The sequence below is a fragment of the Silene latifolia genome, chromosome X (genome assembly GCF_048544455.1).
Source record: "Silene latifolia isolate original U9 population chromosome X, ASM4854445v1, whole genome shotgun sequence".
NCBI classification, from domain to species: Eukaryota; Viridiplantae; Streptophyta; class Magnoliopsida; order Caryophyllales; family Caryophyllaceae; genus Silene; species Silene latifolia.
In genome coordinates, this window is record NC_133537.1 from 80,450,221 (window position 1) to 80,470,088 (window position 19,868).

The 19,868-nt window shown below is 37.5% G+C and overlaps 1 protein-coding gene across 1 annotated transcript; it reads left to right on the top strand.

The window, feature by feature from the left end:
• Positions 1-19,020: 19,020 nt before the first annotated feature.
• LOC141617702 (uncharacterized) lies at positions 19,021-19,431 on the top strand. Its single transcript, XM_074434869.1, has one exon. It carries the CDS (start codon positions 19,021-19,023, stop codon positions 19,429-19,431), a length of 411 nt encoding a protein of 136 aa, XP_074290970.1.
• Positions 19,432-19,868: the final 437 nt, after the last annotated feature.

Consider the following 19,868-nt stretch of genomic DNA (forward strand, 5'->3'; position numbering starts at 1 on the left):
CATGTGCATAAGTTGAAATCACAACAAGCAAGAAAATTAATTATGAAAACATATTAGATTAAGCATGAATCAATCCCCATGTTGGTTTCCCCTAATTCCCCATTAACCCTAGTTAAGGAAACTACTCACTCATTATGAAGTTTAACATGCTAACAAGGTTGTCAATCATACTAGCAAGACAAAACATAATGAATAAATAAAAATGATTAACAATAATTAAACAAGGATAAGAGAGAATTATACCTATGAAGATGATTCCAAATAATAAAGCAAAAAATAATAGAAGTACTTGATGATTGATGGAAGGTTGTCAATCCTCCAAATAAACCCAAATAATCTTCTAATTACCCAAAATAAATGAAGAACAATAGAGAAATTAAGGAAAGATTAAGTATTAAGATTTGTATTAAGACTAGATTAAAAGTTGATTACAAGATTAAGGAATGATTAGAACTTGATTAAGAAAGTATTAAGGGAGCATTAAGATTGCTTACTAATTGATTACAACTTGATGATAATCTAGGTAGTACAAAGGGGTATTTATACTAAAGATTAAGTACAAATATTAGGGTTACTAAGGACTTAAATGACTATTAAGTCCCTTAATAAAAGTTGAGGAAATGCTCCTCTCCAAGAAAATGAGCATTTCCGTTTTGCTGGTCCCGTATGGATATGCTCGTCCCGAGCGGCTTGAGTCTAGGCACGGTGGGTTATGTCCTGTGATCCGAGCGGATCATAGAGGAGACGCTCGGATCCTTTGGCTTCAAGACGAGCATCTTGACGGGAGGACGCTCGGATGGTGGTGAAGGAAGACGCCCGGATTGGTGGCAATCCTCTCGGATCCTGGGTCAGACATCTTCTTTTCTCTTCGTTCCTCAACAATCCGCGGCCATCTATTAATGTCTTCTCTTTGATGCTTGGTCATTAGATGCGATCAATTTAGCTCTATTTCGCCATGTAAATGCAAAGTTAGCTCTCCTTTCCTACTAAGCGGGACAAAACCTCAAAGAATACGCAAAATGGGAAACTAAAGATAGTAAATGATCAAATTATGCACTGTAAAGCATAGGAACGAGATAAATTAGGGGAGTAAATGCGCTCAAATATGAGTCACATCATTTGTACAACTCTCCGTGCATGAGAAGGTATTGAGAGCCAAGTAGGCGTATGGCGCGTTGTCCCCTCTTATCCATATCTAGTGGGTATGTACCATTTAACTTGAAATTGAGAATGGTCTGGAACCAAGGTTCCTCTGGGCTTTCCTCTTCATCTGTAAGGAAGTGTACATAGGCTGGCTCTGATCGTTGTTCGATACATATAGGCATTTCAACCATGTTGTCTGGCATGTTAATCAAGGATGCGAGTTTGCAAGAGCGTCGACAAACTGATTTTCTTCGCGAGGCAGGTGTAAATAAGTAACCTGATTGAAGAATTTAGCAACTTGATCTATCCTAGCCTGATAGGGTGCTAGACTTTCACTTCGAATTTTCCAGGATCCAGTGATTTGGTTGATGATTAAAGATGAGTCGCCGTGAACTCGAAGATGCTTGATGCCTAAACTTACTGCTGCTTGTAGACCAATGAGACAAGCTTTATATTCGAGGCAAGCTTTATATTCTGCTGAATTATTTCTCACCTCGAAGTCGAGTTTGACAGAAAGTGGTGTATGCTCGCCTTCAGGAGAAATAAGAAACACTCTTGTTCCAAATCCTCTCAAATTGGAAGCCCCATCAAAGTAAAGATCCCAAGAATCCATACTGGTTTGTAAAATGTCCTCATCTGGAAATGACCACATGTCTATTGCTTGCGTATCGTTGATTGGATTATCTGCAAAGAATTCGGCTACGGCACGTCCCTTTATGACTTTCAAAGATACGTATTTGAGATCGAACTCTAAGAGCATTAAGGTCCGTCTTGCTAAACGTCGGTTGAGGACGGGCTTTTTGAAGAGCCATTTGACGCGATCCATTTTAGAATACACCTTGACAGAGTAGCTAAGCGTGTAATGGCGTAGCTTCTTTGTTGCCCACACAAGAGCGAGGAATGTCTTCTCGAGAGGTGTGTAATTATACTCGTACTCCAAGAACTTCTTACTAAGGTAGTAGATAGCTCTTTCTTGCTTTCCAACAGTTTGTGCGAGCATAGCCCCCATGGCTGCTTCGGTGACTGTGAGATATAAACCAGGAGGTTGATCTTGTTGGGGAGGCATTAACGCTGTTGGTTTTGCCAATATCTCCTTTATCCTGTCAAATGCCTTTTGACAGTCATCATCCCATATGGTATGGTCCGTTTTCTTGAGCTTTGTGAAGATAGGTTCGCATATCATAGAGATTTTCGATATGAATCGGCTTATGTATTGCACTTTGCTCAAGAATCCTCTGACCTCCTTTTCTATTTGGGGTTGTGGCATCTCGATTAAGGCCTTGATCATGGATGGATCAATTTCTATCCCCTTCTGGCTGACAACATATCCCAGAAGCATGCATGACGTTACCCCGAATGCACATTTCAGAGGATTGAGCCTCATGTTGTACTTGCGCAATCTGAGCAAGAACTTGCAAAGGTTATCGATGTGCCCTTTCCTATCCCTGGATTTGACAATAATATCATCCACGTACACCTCCACCTCTCTATGCATCATGTCATGTAGCAAAGTGGTCGTAGTGCGTTGGTAAGTAGCCCCATCATTGATTAGCCCGAATGGCATAACAGTATAACAGTATGTGCCCCACTGAGTGACGAAGGCTGTCTTGTGCATATCATCCACGACCATTTTGATTTGGTTATACCCTGCATACCCGTCCATGGAGGATAACAACGCCTGATCTGTTGTATTATCTACCAATATATCGATGTGTGGTAGAGGGAAGTCGTCTTTAGGACTCGCCTTGTTCAAGTCTCTGAAATCAACATAAACCCGGATTTGCCTATTCTTTTTGGGTACGGGGACTATATTAGCCACCCAGTCTGAATACTCGTAAACTTTGATGAATCCGGCTTTGAATTGCTTATCGACTTCTTCTTTAATCTTAAGAGCCCACTCTGTCCTCATCCGACGAAGGTTCTGCTTTACAGGTTTGAAACCTGACTTGATTGGAATGCGATATTCTACAATATCCCTGTCGGTCCCTGGCTTGTCTTTTTAAGACCAAGCGAAGACATCTTTGAACTCGTGTAGGATGTCAATGAAATTGGCACTTTCAGTTGGGTCTAGGGTCGTCCCTATCCTAAGTTCTTGGGGTTCTAATTTCGTTCCTACGTTGATAGGTTCGGTATTTTCTATGACTGGTGCCCCTTCCCCCGCTTCTATTATTTCTTTTATTATATAGGGAGGCAATTCGATTGAGTCTGGGTCAGGATCATCCTCATTATCATCATAAATAGAATTGCATTCAGAGTAACACAAGGAGTAAGTAGAATCAGGTTTATTCATATTAAAGTTTGAAAACAGCTGAAACAAAGAAGTCATCTGTGCAGTAGTCAAAAGCGGTAAAGGAACAGTTGCTCGGACATTCCCCAAGCTACTGTTACTAGGCAATGTTATGTTAGGAGAAACAAAAGGGTGGGGAATGACGACAGGAGGAGACTTTCTAGCGACTTCTCTAGACTTAGGCTCCGACTCCGACTCTGATTTCGACTCTGACTCGAATTCGTCGTCTTCGGGTTCTCCTTTGAACATATCTCCTTCTCCAGTAGTGACCTTGAAGAGCATTCCTTGATTGTTGGTCCACTTGATCGACTTTCTCTATCCTTGCTGATTTGAGGTGGTGTCAGTGATCAATGTTGTAGGGTTGGAATGGTCGTCTTGAAGTATCATGGTAATGATCTCATCCTGCGCTGCCCTGACGAATCGATCTTCTCCAAACAGAAGGCTAACAGCCTGTTCGTCAAGACAAGATGTCTGACGAGTTTTGACGGTATGAACCGTTTCTGGAGGAATGAAGTAGCAATCGTGGAAGACCTCAATTCCGGCTAGTTTCATGCCTTTGTACCTCCAAGGTTCGGGAAATGCATGAAAATGTTCAAAATCCCCTTCTTTGACGAAGTAAGCATTTAGTGTAGGGAGGTAAGGTTGCATTTGGATACCCTGACTTTTGCGATTTTGAACTTGAGCAAGCATTTCGAGGGTTTTGGTCTTTGTGGGCTTCTACCCCAAGCCTAGTGGTATCCTTTGGGAGTTACCTTCCTTGAAAGGTGCAAAGGTATTCTTTCTGATAGGGTTGAGTGGCATTCCTGGGAAGTATCCCTGGGATTTGTGTATGTGGTTGACCACTAAGTTGGAGTACGGGCTGAAGTATAAGGGAGCCAGCTCGCTCTCTATAAGGTTTATGATTTGAAATCCTCCAAGCTCATACACTGGATCTGCAACTACTTGGTTGCTTGACATTTTCTCTATCACGGCCTTGATAGGTGATGAAGTGATCGTCACTACCTTCCCATCTAGAGGGATATTGATCATTTGGTGTAAGGTGGATGTTACTGCTTTGGAAGCGTGAATCCAAGGCCTACCCAGAAGTATATTAAAAGATGCCTCGATGTCCACTATCTGAAAATTAACCTTTCGCTCAATCGGCCCAGTGGCTAAAGTAAGGTTGACTAGCCCCACTACTTTACGTCGTGTTCCGTCGTACGCTCGAACGCCTTGGTTAGTAGGAGTCCAGTCTGATTCTTTCATGCCTAATTTGTATGCTGTTTTTAGTGGTATGACATTGACTGCGGAACCATCATCCACCAAAGCTATTGGTACGTTCATCTTCAAGCATGTGACTGTGATGTATAGAGCAAGGTTGAGAGTGATGCCAAATGGAGGCAAGTCCTCATCTGAGAAAGTAACTGGGTTACTTAGCTTGACTGAGTCTTGGAATACTAGGTTGACGACGTCGTCAGGTGTAGAGTCATGTGCTACGTTCAATTTAGCCAATGCTTGCAATAAAGCCTGACGATGAGGAAATGAGCTTGCAACTACGTGCCAGACTGAAAGATCAGCCTTTGTCTTTTGAAGTTGCTTCAATAAATGGTCAGGAGAAGTATCTTCGCTATCGTTTGGTGTAATGACATTGGTGTTAGTGGTTACTGGACCACTCGTTTGTCCTTGAGCGGCATTTTGATATGGACGCCCCGATCGAGTAAGGTGGTCCACATCTTGATCTTAACTAGCCTTGAATAGGGTATTCTTTGAGATAAACATCTTCATCGTCATCCTCCCAAACTCCATTGACGATATTGAGCTCTCTCAAGTTTATGATTTTGGCTTCTAGGTTGATTATGTGCTCGACCAGATTGTCGTTCACTGTGATCACTTCTTGCATTGTGGATTCTTGAGATAAGATTGGGACCACTGGCCTGTCTTCCCTAGGTATACTGCTTGGATCGCGTAGGGATGCCACTATAGCTTCTAGCTCTGAAACTTGTCTACTTATATTCTTTGCCCATGCGACAAAATCAGTGATAGTAGGGGAGATGGTAGAATAACTCTCCTCACCTTCCAGTGCATTGACCTCATCTTCAGTTGCAGAAATGAGGTGTGAACAATCCAAGGTGGATTTCTCGTCTTTGATCATCAGAATTCCAAGAGGATTCTGAGTATTGTTAGGCTTACTTGCCGGAGGTATGGGCAGGCGCCCCTTCAATCATATCCTAAATGACATGTTTTAATTTGAAGCAATTCTCTGTATCATGCCCTTTGCCTCTATGGTACTCGCAGTATGCATTCTGATCCCAGAACTTAGACTTCCTCTCTGGATCAGGTGTAGGTCCTATGGCATGGAGTTTACCTTGTTTCATTAATTTTTTTAGAGCATTGGAGTACGAGTCACCAAAATTGGTGAACTTCCTCTGCGGGTTATTCTTCTTGGTAGATGATTCGACAAGGTTGACCTCGTCGGTCTTGCTAGTGGAGCCATAAGAACGACTCGTTGTGCCTTGATATCCGCGACCTACCATTTTGGACAAGAGTCCTGTACGAATGTCGTCTTTAATTCTTGTTCCTAGCACTGTTAAGTCTTTGAAAGACTTTATCTTTTGGTACCTTAGATGGTTCGCGTAGATTGGCCTTAAATTGTCCACGAACTTTTTAATAAGAGTAGCCTCGTTTGGGAGTTCGACGAGTTGCGTTCTAGTCTTTCTCTACCTACTTAGGATGTCGATGAATCCTTCTTTCTCATTTTGGGTAAGAACCTCTAGAGTGCGCATATTGACTTGAATTTCAGCATTATCTGCATACTGTTTGGTGAACTCAATTGCAGCATCATCCCAAGTAGCAATTTTCTTGTGATCCATGGAGTAGAACCATTGCTTAGGAATAGTATCGAGAGATGAAGGAAAGATCCTTAGGAACATCTCTGGCTTGATGCCTTTGATAGACATATAATCTTTGAAGGCACGAATATGGTTCAACGGGTTTTCATATCCCTTAAACTTCGGGATGTAAGTCATGTTAAAGTTAGTTGGCAGTTGAGCGTTTACTGCTTCATATTTGCGACTGTTTTCCCTATAGATGTCATCTCCCTTGAGGTACATTAGTTGTTCCTCTAAATATTGTAGTCGCTTTTCAGCTTCGATAGGACCTGGTGGAAGATTGACTTCTGTTTGTCCAACAAAGGGTGGAAGATTATCGTCTATAACCATGTCGGGAATGGCATGCTCTGCAGGAGGAAGTCTAGCTTCTACAGCGATAATTCGGCCTTCGATGGCGTTAAGGCGAGCATAAGCTTGGTCTTGGCTTGTCTGGAGACGGATGAGTGCAGCTAGGATTTGATCATTACCATTTACGGACGGTTGGGATTAACCATTAACGCTTCCATGACTAGTTCCAACCATTTTTGAACTGAGGATAAGAGATCGACGACGAATCAGAATACGATCGACCATTTTCGCACACTTACTCAAAAAAAGACTCGACTCGCGAAGTGGGCGTTTGCCACTTTTTCAAGTGGGGTTTGTAAATGACAAATTTTGAAATGATTTTCCTAGACAACTGTAGTGTAGTTGTAGGAGTGCTGACTCGAAGTGAGGTTTGAAATGGGTTTGAGGCCCGAATTTTGACTCGACATTTGGATAAAGTTTTGCCTTATTTTGCGCTTGGTGTAGGCCATTTTCGAAAATATTTACTTTTTGAAAAGGATTTTATTTTACAATATTTCGTGATGGTTTTGGTTACAAATGGTGATCACGTATATGATACAAACATACATATGGGCATTATAACGGTATGTTGAGTGCATTTAAGGAGTTTTGGCTTAAAAGGTGGGTTGCCATACCAAGCAATCAAACCCTCGTCTGTGGAGAGGTCCGTGCCAAACATGAGTAAGGTCGGTTCCTGGTCCATTCCCTCGAGTAGTGAAAGCCCTTGATACAAACATGGGTATGTACCACGGTATGGTTGACGTCAATCGATATCCATCTTTAGGCCCAGATAAGAATTTGGACCGTCCACATGAGACGATTGGTCGAATAGGTTGGGTAAGCCTAGGAAGGCCGAATGAAACGACCTAAGAAGGTCGAGTAATGAAAACCGAAAACCGTCTCGTATAAAATATTCCCTAACCTTGTTCAAGTTTCACCCTGGGTAACACGTAAGTTTATCATCCCCAGCGGAGTCGCCAAACTGTGGATATGGGCCACCCGCGCCACGCGCACCCGTGCATTGGTCTTGAGGCGGCGGCACTTCTCCCACGGATCCTTGGTTTGCCAAAGAACGTCATGGGCCGTTGGCGATTGCTGAGGCATTGAAACCGGTGAAAGGTTGAATAAGCCTGCATTTGTGGAGTCACCACCAATTTTTATGGAAAATTGGAACCGTTCGAATACCTCGCGTCATGTCAAGACACAAAGTAGTGACATAAAACACTAAGAACTCGTTACCCTTAGCACTCTATGTCTAGAATGACTCTCGAAGATGCCAATGGACATGGATGTCCAGAGATAACTGGAGTAAGCGGTGATGGTACGTATTAGGAAGCTCCTTAATTCGAACACCTAATCCCGCCCGCCTCGATAGCGTCCTCTACTAATGATTAGGGAAGTTGTTCATATTTGTCATGTCGTCGATGTAATACATGCAATGCAACAAACAATAAATTAATCCTAGCATGTGAAATTAGACTATGTCGGTTAACACGTAATTTAGAAAACAAATTAGGGTCGAAGTGGATGTTAGATTCAATTACATGCGAATGCCATACAATTAAATCATGCATAAATAATAATTACGGTAAATAAATTACAAACTTTACAAAGATTACTTAATCTACGTCAAAAGCACGCTCAAGACGGGATTTGAAGAAGAAAATAAAAGAAAAGTAAAATTGAAATCAAAGTATGAAAATACGTTAGATTAGGAGTGATAATATGATTAATAGTCGACTTAAACAGTAATTAGAAGCTACGTCAAAGCGAGAAAAAGTTCAGGGACAGAAGCCAACCCAGAACAAGTGCAGCATCTGCTGCGTCCCTTGGAAGAGGCACAATACTTCCTGCGTCTGTTCTTGAGTTGGGTTCTGGCTGTGAAGTGAGAACCGCGGATTGTTAATGTTCATTGGTGAATTTAAGATCGATTATCGATTTTAGACTCAAGTAAAATTTTTTTAGCATGTTTATATATACTAAGATCATCACAAGTCATATTAAAGAACGAGTTAAACAAAGTAATACAGCGATTTACACTATTATCATACAATGTCGGGTTTTATAAAGGTCGAAACTTTGAAAACGGAATTAAATTTGATAAACTGAAATCAAATAAAAAACTATGTACAAAAGACGAACTCTAAAGACTCAATATGAGAAAATCGAACCTTTAAAATCCGGGTTTGAAATAGATGACGAAAACCCACAAATATTGAATTATAGGGAATTTATGTCGAATTATGCATTACAATTTAAAAAGGATTAATTAAAACCATGTTTATGTTAGAAATCATTAATCTCATAAGTTTACATATTCATATATGAATTAATTTATTTGGTCATAAAATAAATACAAGATCTTATGCATGCAAACATAAAACAAAGTAGAGAAGAAATCGTCACTTCTTACATTTGTGTTTCGAATTTTTGGGCACCAACAAGATCTCCTTCTTGTTAGTTCTTGAGCTTTCTAACAATGGATGAACAAGGTTCAAATTAGAACCTCTCCCAAAAGCATATACCCAAGGAATACCCTTAATAACCAATATTATTATGAACTAGTAATAATATTAATCTTACTTAAAAATGACACAAAATATTAATTTTGTTCTCTCTTATTTCGGTCAAGAGAGAAGTGTTTTGTGAGGTTTTTATTTCTCTAAAATGTTTCAAAAATTGTAGAGAGAATTTTTCTAACACTAGAAAAATTAAGTGAAGTAGTGAATGAATAATGGAGGAAAAACCCTCTATCTTTTCCTCTAGAAAACCGGTGGGAAGGGGGGGAAGGGTGGCCAATGCATGAGCTTGTTTTTCTACCCAAGAAATAATAGGTTTGCATGGCTATTCATTAGGGTGATCATTGTGTTTTCCATTTAAAATAATTAACACAATTTAAAAACCCTAACCCTCCCCATTTCGGTACACATAACATAAAAAGGAAGGTCCATTTTATTTTTGTCATTTGTCAATTGTGACATATGTTACATGTTACTTGACATGTGAAAGCGTAATGTATTTATAACATATTAAAAATCAACATACTCATAAAATATGTCATATACAAAATCGACTAGTAATTCGTAATTACTTGTACCAAAACGGTTTATCAAATTATAAATTACAACGTCTTGTATTTATAATAAATTATTCATTCAATTTCAATTGTTTCGTAAACAATAATTTTATCTAAGTAATAAAACAATTCAATTACTTAGACCGTATCTAATTTAATCGAATTACAATAAGACACGTTAACTTTACTCACAAAATCATCTGTCAATTTTAAGCAATTTAATTAACCCGTATCGGCATACGATTAACTAAATAATCAATTAAGAGTATTTCCCTATAGGTATGACCTAAGGGGATAAACTGATCACCACCGTCGCAAGACAGTAATGTCAAACTCTAGTCAGCCAATCATTACCGATATGTGTGGACCAGTTGACTGTAAAATATTATATCCCACATGTATTCTTAAAATGAGATTTAAACATGTGATCATTATGATCGACAGTTGTGATCGCATTATTGTCAGAGGACACTTATTCCAACAATCTCCCACTTGTCCTCGATAAGTGTGCAATTCTCTTGTCCTATTACTATCTCCCACTCAATGCAATGTATCTTTCAGGTCGTACTTGCAAGTGATCATATCGAGAGTGGTTTCCTCGATCTGGAGAATAACTGATTGACCGGAGTTATCTACCATAGATACCTTCCGAGCGTGGCCACGCATTTCCAGTTCATTACTCCTCGAGTGGCCCTGAGATATTGTTTTAACCCTGACAAGGGGTGGATAATTCCTATCGCACTATTCCCATCGATTAGCCACAGCCATCATAACCCAAAATATGCCCATTTGACCCCATTTTCAAAGGTCGTAGTAACATAAATCAAAGTTAATCTGAAACTGTGCCACCTTAGGCGAACAGTCTTTAGTCAAAGAATTGACTCATTAGAATACAATAGTAGCTCTCGCCACGACCAGGCTATATAAATTTGCCAGAACTCTATAAGCGGTCATTAGCCCGACAAAGTGTTCCTAACAGTCTGCCTATGTGATCGACTAGTCATCTCACATAACTCCATAGAACTTGAACTTGCCATCAATCGCATCAAACTCTAGTCACTTCGAGACGTCACCTCATGTAAGTGACTATGGGCGAATACAATGCTAATCCGTGTTCACTTTAACGGGGTTCAATTGTCTCTACAACCCGTTTGGATGTATCAAAGTATGAGGTGAGTTAATAATAACTCAAACGACAAATGTGGACATCACATTCGGGTAGTCAATACCATATTACCACCTTATGATGTATATTGTAAGTGTGTAAACACTAGTCATTTACAACATGAGTTTAACACACCATGTGTCCATGTGTTCAAACTCTTGAATTGCATTTTCCTTTATTTTCATGTTTGTCTTACATAGCATGAATCTTACCAAGTACATATCTAGTTACCGTGACTAGGTTTAGGTTCTTTATTTTGAGAGAACCTTCTTGTTGTTTATCACATAACAAACGAATTATGGTGGACGACATAACTTGCACTAGTCAAGTGTTCTTCCAACTCATAATGTACCAGGTATATGTTTTGTAGGATCTTGCAACAATTGTCAAGATGATTAGCCTAGCACTTCTCATAAGTCCTAGCAAATTTGAAAATACTAGTTTTGAGTAACTTCTTACTATAACCAAGTATCTTTTCAAACATCTTATTTCTCCTTTCAACTTAAATAGCTTAGGATTTTCATAAATCCTTACGCATTTTCGAACTTCAATATGTGCAACTTCTTGTCACATAACATAGTGTTCTATCAAACACTAGAATAGCTCCTTAGTTCTCATCGATAATTCACGACGATTCTTTTATGGCTTACCAATGACTCATCATGCTCTTAAGCATATGATTCATTATAGGACATGTGCATGATTATTCTAATGGCGGAAACATTAGTAATCTTTAATCATGTGATCAACCATTCTTAGGTTCAATGAATGACCATGACTGTTTATGGTAATTCCATTTTCATCATTATGAATAACCTACGTTTCTCGTTGATTTGATGTGCATATCTCAATGCCTATCCAACATCCCATGATGTGATTGGATTCATCTTAGTCCATTTTCATCCAGAATTGAAAACTCCAATACTTCTTTGTGAAAGATAGTACTAGCTCGTCATTCTCAATGAGTAATGAGTTATAAATTTTTACAAGATGATTGCTCCCACTAAATTTCATGTCTTCACATGATAATTTCAAACTCCCACTCAATTCCACATGTTTCGAATTTTACTACTCAATCGAAATATTTCAAGAATTGAAATACATTTTTGCTTTGCCAAGTTATTAAGATAAAACCATATATGTTCCCAACATATCTTTTCAAAATACCTATTTTGAAAAAGGTTTCAATTTTAAACTTATGGAAAGAGATTTTAATCTCTAACTCATTCATTTTATAATGATGCGTAGCAATGTCATTATTTAAAAATGAAATCCCATTTAATACACGTCCTTCTCAAAATACCCTTTTTGGAAGGAGATTTAACCATTTCATTTTCATAATGAGGTTAAGTAATGACACTAGCGTGGTTAACAATTAACTTAGCTCTTGTAGACATCGGCATATCTTACTTTGCAACTTTTAATCATAAATCTCATTTATATTCAAGGATGCAACTATGTTTCATTTAGGCTCTTAAGTAAATATCAATATTGAAACTCTTATTCATATGTAGGTCATAAACTAGCAAAATCTCTTGTTGAGATTTTTCTTTAGTCATTTTCTTTCAAAAACTTTCTTTTGGTCTCCTCGTGTAGTTATCTTAAGAATATATTCTTTTGATTACTTCACTTGGTCTATTTTGTCATGTAGATCTCATCTATTCGAGACCATAGATCTCATCTGTTCATGTATACTATCTATTTTGGTATACAAATCATTCTTTCTTTCGTAAATTTCATTTACTGAAGCATACAAATTATTCTTTGTATTCTTTATTCTTTGTGCTCTTCATTTTTCTCCCACTCTATCTTTAGAATAAATACACTAGATATTCAAAGATAGCTTATGAGACACAAATAATGATTTTGATGTAGAAGGAGGATTAATTATCTCATAGATTGACTAATAGATTTTAGATTTGATGAGTGTACTTGGTAATTGACATTCCTTTAGGAGAGTTCATCAACTCAACATCACTTTATAATTGATTATACACAAGCCTCAAGCTTGTGGAGATATAATGAATCGTATAATTATATTATCTATTTGATACCTTTAAGTAGATGATCATATGTTTCTATGTGCAAGCATGTAAAGACGAATTTTTAGAACAAACAAATACGATAAAAGGGGTGACTTGGGTTGCAAGCCAAGCCACCAAAATCCAAAATACAACCATTGTTTAAAAGGATCAACCATTTCCATGTCGAACACGGAAATCAAAATAGTTCTAAAATTCATAACATTAAAATAAAGACAATAATAAAAGCAAGCTTCATTGGTAGCTACTCCTAGCTCCTTCATGATTTCTTAAGCTTGCTTCTGTTTTCCCTTATCTTTGCTTGGAGGAGGCCCTATTTACAATAAAAAGGGGATACATTATCACAATTTTGTATCAAAATACCATAGTTGAATTAGAAACATAAAAGAAAGGATAGTCAATTACCTACTGGAGTGATCTTTCCAGTTTTGATGTCACCAAGATACTTGGAACAATTCCTCTTCCAATGTGCAACACCATTACAATAATGACATTTATCAAGAGGACCCTTCTTAGTTTTGGAAGTGCTAGCTTTAAAAGTCCTAGCCTTGGTGTTCATGGGAGCTTGCCTCTTACTCTTTTTCCCATTCTTCTTGAACTTCCCCTTGCTCTTAGTGCTTATATTAAGCACATCCTTAGGTGGGTTAACACATAGCCCATATCTTTTTCGGCTTGCACAAGTAACTTGTGCAACTCTTCAAGAGACACGTCCTTGTCTTGTATATTGAAATTCACCCGGAATTGTACATATGCTTTGAGTTTGGATAAGGAGTGTAGAATTCTATCAACAATGAGCTCCTTGGGGATTTTAACCTTTTGAATTTTCAATGTCTCGACTAGCTCCAATAATTTGAGCACGTGAGGGCTAACCTTTTGGCCCTCCTTGAAATCGAGATCAAAGAATGCCGAGACCACCTCATATTGGACGATCCTCGGTGCTTGTGATAACATTGTCACAAGTTTGGAATAGATTTCATAAGCGGTGCCCATTTTAAAGGCTCTCCTTTGAAGATCCGCCTCCATAGCAAAAATCAACACATTTTTCATAGCGGCGGACTCTTTGTGCTAAGCCTCATATGCTTCCCTAGTGGCAGCACTCGACCTAGCATTAGGTTCGGGTGGAGAGGCCTCAATGAGGTAACGAAGCTTGTCATCACCTTGAGCGGCTAATTTGAGTTGGGCATCCCAATCAGAGAAATTTGACCCATACTTTTCAAGTTTACAATGATCCATGAAGGATCGGAGCCATGAAACATTAGTGAGAGTGGTGGCATTGGTGTTTGGTGCGGCCATTTGTTATGAGAAATAAAAGTGGTCTACAAAACAAAATAGAAGGAATAAAACACTTGTCGTTTTTAAAATAATAATAATACTCATAAATTTTAATTTAAACAACTTTTATTGCATTTATCTAGTGACCTCTACCCAACTTAATAAATGATTCCAAGACCCAAATTCATATCAACTTGGGCACGCTTTGGCGATACAACCCTCATCAATATAACTCGGTGGATTAGCTCTTTAATCGATTCTACTTTTAGAACTCTTGGTCGATAAAATTACATTAATATTTATCTTTAGCCCAAAACACATCCGGCTATGGTCGAGAATACTTTTGTTGTGTTCAACCCAAATTTCGAATAAATGTGTCCATGATCCAAATCCACATTAACTTGGGCACGCTTTGGCGATACAACCCTCATCGACATGAATTCGGTGGATAGACATTTATCACCCACTTCCTCTACGTAACAAGGTTTGTACCCCAGTTTGGCCGAGCGCACTCCCTCATGAAATAGGTTTTCATGGTTTCTAATTTTTGGTAAGGCCAAGTCTCAATTGTTTATTTAGCGAGAGGTCATGTCAATTTATTATCTATCACGTTTTAAGTGAACTAAAGCGGTGAACTACGATAATTGTAATTGACACGGTCGATAAACTCGATTTAAAATGCATGTTTAGTTATGGCGATTTAGCGATGCATGAAACATATAAATAAAATGCAAAGCATAAAAACAAAGTCCTAGTATGGCCTTCCTAAAATAGTAAATCTAATAAACTATTACAAATTCGGAAACCAACTCCTTTGGTCCCTTGAACTTCGGTCTTGGCACGCACTTCAAGGAAACATTTTCTTTGATGGACCGCCTTCTCGAATGGCACCGTCTTCAAGGAACTCCGGAATAATTAAATTACAAAATGAATTACATAATTTCCTATTATACATTTGTAATAAAAATAAAAATAAATCTATTAAATTACAAAACGGTGATACGAGATCACAATAATTACAACCGAATCGATATTCCCATACATTTCGAGTAATAGCAATTAAAACTAAGGGCCTAAGGCCATACTAAGTAAAATTACATAATTCAAAAATTATATTAAATTAAAATATGACAATCATAAATAAAATGCAGCATTATAATATGTATGAACATGCTAAATTTTATGCTAAATCGCCTTTTAATAGCCAATATCGTATATTTATCGATTTGTATGGATTTGCGTGATTATAACTTGTTAAAATCACAATAATTACATAAATTCATATTTATGTACAAGTTAATTACCCTAACCATCTTAGAACTCAAAACTTAGTTTCCACTAACATTTTGACAATAATTAAACTTGATTTCTTAATATTGTTCATAAATGGACCCAAAAATACAAAATTATGCTATAAACTTCAAATTAAATTATAAAAATTTCCAATAATTTCAAAATTTAAAATTTAAACTCATGAACATTCTGGAAAAATACCATGACACTCATAATGTTCAAAACTTAGGTTAAAAATTTCGAAAATGTATCGAGAAAAACAATGTTGCGGTTTATCGGTTTTAACAAATATGACCATAAAAAATATAATAAAATATGTTTTCATCAACTTTCCCTTTTAGATCTTAAATATATGATAAAATGCAACATGTGACGTTTTTCTTTTAGTCATGAAGTATGGTTTAGCATTATAACTAATTATAGTCACTATTTATGTGATTTTTTTATCAAAAATTCATAAATTATGCATAAAGACTTCACTATAGCCAAATATTTTACACAAATATTGTAAGATTGCATGTGACAACATACTAAATTTTCATAACCAGATTCGAAATATAACTCATATTAACCTATTTACCCATTTAAATACAATTTTAATTTATAAAATTCATATTTCGAGCAAAACAACTTATTTTAACATGAAAATTTACAGGCTATCAGTAGATAATATATGTGAAAACATATCCAAAAACCACTAACAAATTCGAAGTTTAGCTATTTTTCGTCCAAAAATGACATTTTTCTCATAAAAATCACATTTTTAATGCCAATAATATATAAAATGAACAATAAAATCCATAAATAAACCAAAATATCCCAAAAATCACTTAGGACCAGAAACTTTTAACATGCAAAGTTATTTATAGGTTTATCTTCATAAATCAAAATTAATTAGTTTTGTATGTTAATCTTATAACTCGAAAAAACCATAAACCGATTTGCATGCAAACAACCTAAGGCTCATGATACCACTTGTTAGAAATCATTAATCTCATAAGTTTACATATTCATATATGAATTAATTTATTTGGTCATAAAATAAATACAAGATCTTATGCATGCAAACATAAAACAAAGAAGAGAAGAAATCGTCACTTCTTACATTTGTGTTTCGGATTTTTGGGCACCAACAAGATCTCCTTCTTGTTAGTTCTTGAGCTTTCCAACAATGGATGAACAAGGTTCAAATTAGAACCTCTCCCAAAAGTATATACACAAGGAATACCTTTAATAACCAATATTATTATGAACTAGTAATAATATTAATCTTACTTAAAAATGACACAAAATATTAATTTTGTTCTCCCTTATTTCGGTCAAGAGAGAAAAGTTTTGTGAGGTTTTTATTTCTCTAAAATGTTTCACAAATTGTAGAGAGAATTTTTCTAACACTAGAAAAATTAAGTGAACTAGTGAATGAATAATGGAGGAAAAACCCTCTATCTTTTCCTCTAGAAAACCGGTGGGGAGGGGGGAAGGGTGGCCAATGCATGAGCTTGTTTTTCTACCCAAGAAATAATAGGTTTGCATGACTATTCACTAGGGTGATCATTGTGTTTTCCATTTAAAATAATTAACACAATTTAAAAACTCTAACCTTCCCCATTTCGGTACACATAACAGAAAATAGAAGGTCCATTTTATTTTTGTCATTTGTCAATTGTGACATATGTGACATGTTACTTGACATGTGAAATTGTAATGTATTTTTAACATATTAAAAATCAATATACTCATAAAATATGTCATATACAAAATCGACTAGTAGTTCGTAATTACTTGTACCAAAACGGTTTATAAAATTATAAATTACAACGTCTTGTATTTATAATAAATTATTCATTCAATTTCAATTGTTTCGTAAACAATAATTTTATCTTAGTAATAAAACAATTCGATTACTTAGACCAAATCTAATTTAATCGAATTGCAATAAGACACGTTAACTTTACTCACAAAATCATCTGTCAATTTTAAGCAATTTAATTAACCCGTATCGGCATACGATTAACTAAATAATCAATTAAGAGTATTTCCCTATAGGTATGACCTAAGGGGATCAACTGATCACCACCGTCGCACGACAATAATGTCAAACTCTAGTCAGCCAATCATTACCGATATGTGTGGACCAGTTGACTGTAAAATATTACAACCCACATGTATTCTTAAAATGAGATTTAAACATGTGATCATTATGATCGACAGTTGTGATCGCATTATTGTCGGAGGACACTTATTCCAACAGTTTATGTACTGAAACAGTTAAAATAAACGATAGAATAAGAAAAAAATAGAAAATTGCAGAAAGTCGAGGAAGAAGAAGAAGAGCAGGAGCAGCGGCAGCCTCAGAAAGAGGCGCCGCAGATGCTGTGACTCTTCGAAGAGGCGTAGTTGCTGCTGCGTTTCTTCTCGACGTCAGACCTCCGCTGTTTTATAAAAACGGTTTTCAAAGACAGATTTTAAGACGGTTTTGAACGTGCTTTTGATATAGACCTTACATTAGATGATACAAAATAAAAAGTACAATAAATAAAATGGGATTTACACCCGCAGACTTACATGTTTGACAAAACGAGATTGACTAAGTTAACGTTTAGTGATTTCTCGACTCGAATATGAATGGAAAGTGCCCTCGTTAGAGGATTTAAAATAAATTGATTAAGTTGATTAAAGTGGAGTTGGTCAAATTGGTCGGTCTATGCAACTTGACTGGGACTCAGAATGATCTGAGCTTACGTGATCGATTGTTCAAGCACGTAGGCGTCGAAATCAATAGCGTAGTCTATAATGCAAAGATAGAGAAAGAAGGGGCGGAACACTCGCGTGCCTAATATGGAGACCGAAGGTCTCTATTTATACTAAACACATGAAGGAGTTCAGGAATGACACGAATACGGAAACAAATCACGGAAATATTATGGAAAGCATGGGAAGAGGGCTGGGGAAGAGGCGCAACAGCCACTGCGACCTTTGGAAGAGGCGCAACACCGGTTGCGTCCTTTCCCCAGAGGTTTCGTCCTCATCAAGAAAGATTTCCGTGTTTTTTAGGGAATTTCGGTAGACATACACCTCCTTATTCCGTGAAAAACAATATGCGGAAGATATTTCTTAAAAATACTAAATTTAATTAGGAATAAATATCCAGAGAATTCTAGAACACTCCGAAATATTCCGACTCGGCATTTAAACGGTTTTTAGAAAATTAAGCGGTTTTTGACCCGGACTCCAAATGAACTCTAATTACTGTCAAAAACGACCGTATCGGCGCATAGATGATGACCATGTGGTTGACTCAAGTGTTTGAGCTATCATTTGTCGATGAACATACGAATTGTCATAAAATCGTTCCGCGTATCAAACATGCGGCCCAATCATCACTGGGTGGTTGACGGGAGGTGCAGAAATGAGGTATCTACACCAAGTAAAGTTGATTCGCCAAAAGAGGAAAGGTGGCCCAGGATTGACAAAAGAGTTATACATATTTACATCGCCGAGCTGTGGAGTTTAAGGTGGGTGATAAAGTTCTTTTAAAAGTATCACCTATGAAGGGTGTCATGCGATTTGGCATGAAAGGGAAGTTGAGTCAGAACTACATTGGACCGTATGATATTCTAGATCGTGTAGGCGAGGTGGCTTATCGATTGGCCTTGCCACCGGTGCTTGATCTGGTGCATAATGCATCTCATGTGTCTCAACTTCCGAAGTACGTGACTGACCCTTCTTACGTGCTTGAGCTTGAACATATTGAGTTGGATGACGCACTTACTTATGTCGAACCACCGAAAGAGATCTTGGATCGAAAGGTGCGCAAGACAAGGAACGGCGAAACAGTGTTACTTAAGGTGTTGTGGTCTAATCATAATTTTGAAGAGGTTACATGGGAAGCAGAGGAGGCTATGAGAGAGTGTTATCCTCACCTCTTTTATCAGTTATGGCTGGTTACGGGGTCGTAACCTTGTTCTTTAAGAGGGGTAGGAGATAATCGCATGAGTTTTGGGACAGTTTTTGGTTGGTTATAAAGTTTTCGAGTCAGTTGTGGGTTGTCTTTTGAGTTGTTTTAAGTTGTTTTGTAATACGTTAGGGTTGTGTCAAGTGGTTTTTGCGTCTGAGTCAGACATAGGTGTGAACTTCGGGGACGAAGTTCGTTTTTAAGGAGCGAAAACTATAATATCACAGGTTTATGACCGTAGGGTACTCGGTCGAGTAGGGCTTACTCGACCGAGTTAGCTGTCGGGTATGCTGAGGTTGGGTTTTGGAATGTCATTACTCGACCGAGTAGTTGGTCGGTGTCGGCTTTGTTACTCGTCGTCAAAAGTTACCTAGACCAAAACAATATTTATAACTTCACAAACTACTCTACACTTAGTAAAGAGGTAAGTAAAGGTCGGAT

What these genes read in the sequence shown, in the direction of transcription:
- LOC141617702 (XM_074434869.1), top strand. Translation starts at nt 19,021, where the DNA reads ATGAAGGGTGTCATGCGATTTGGCATGAAAGGGAAGTTGAGTCAGAAC.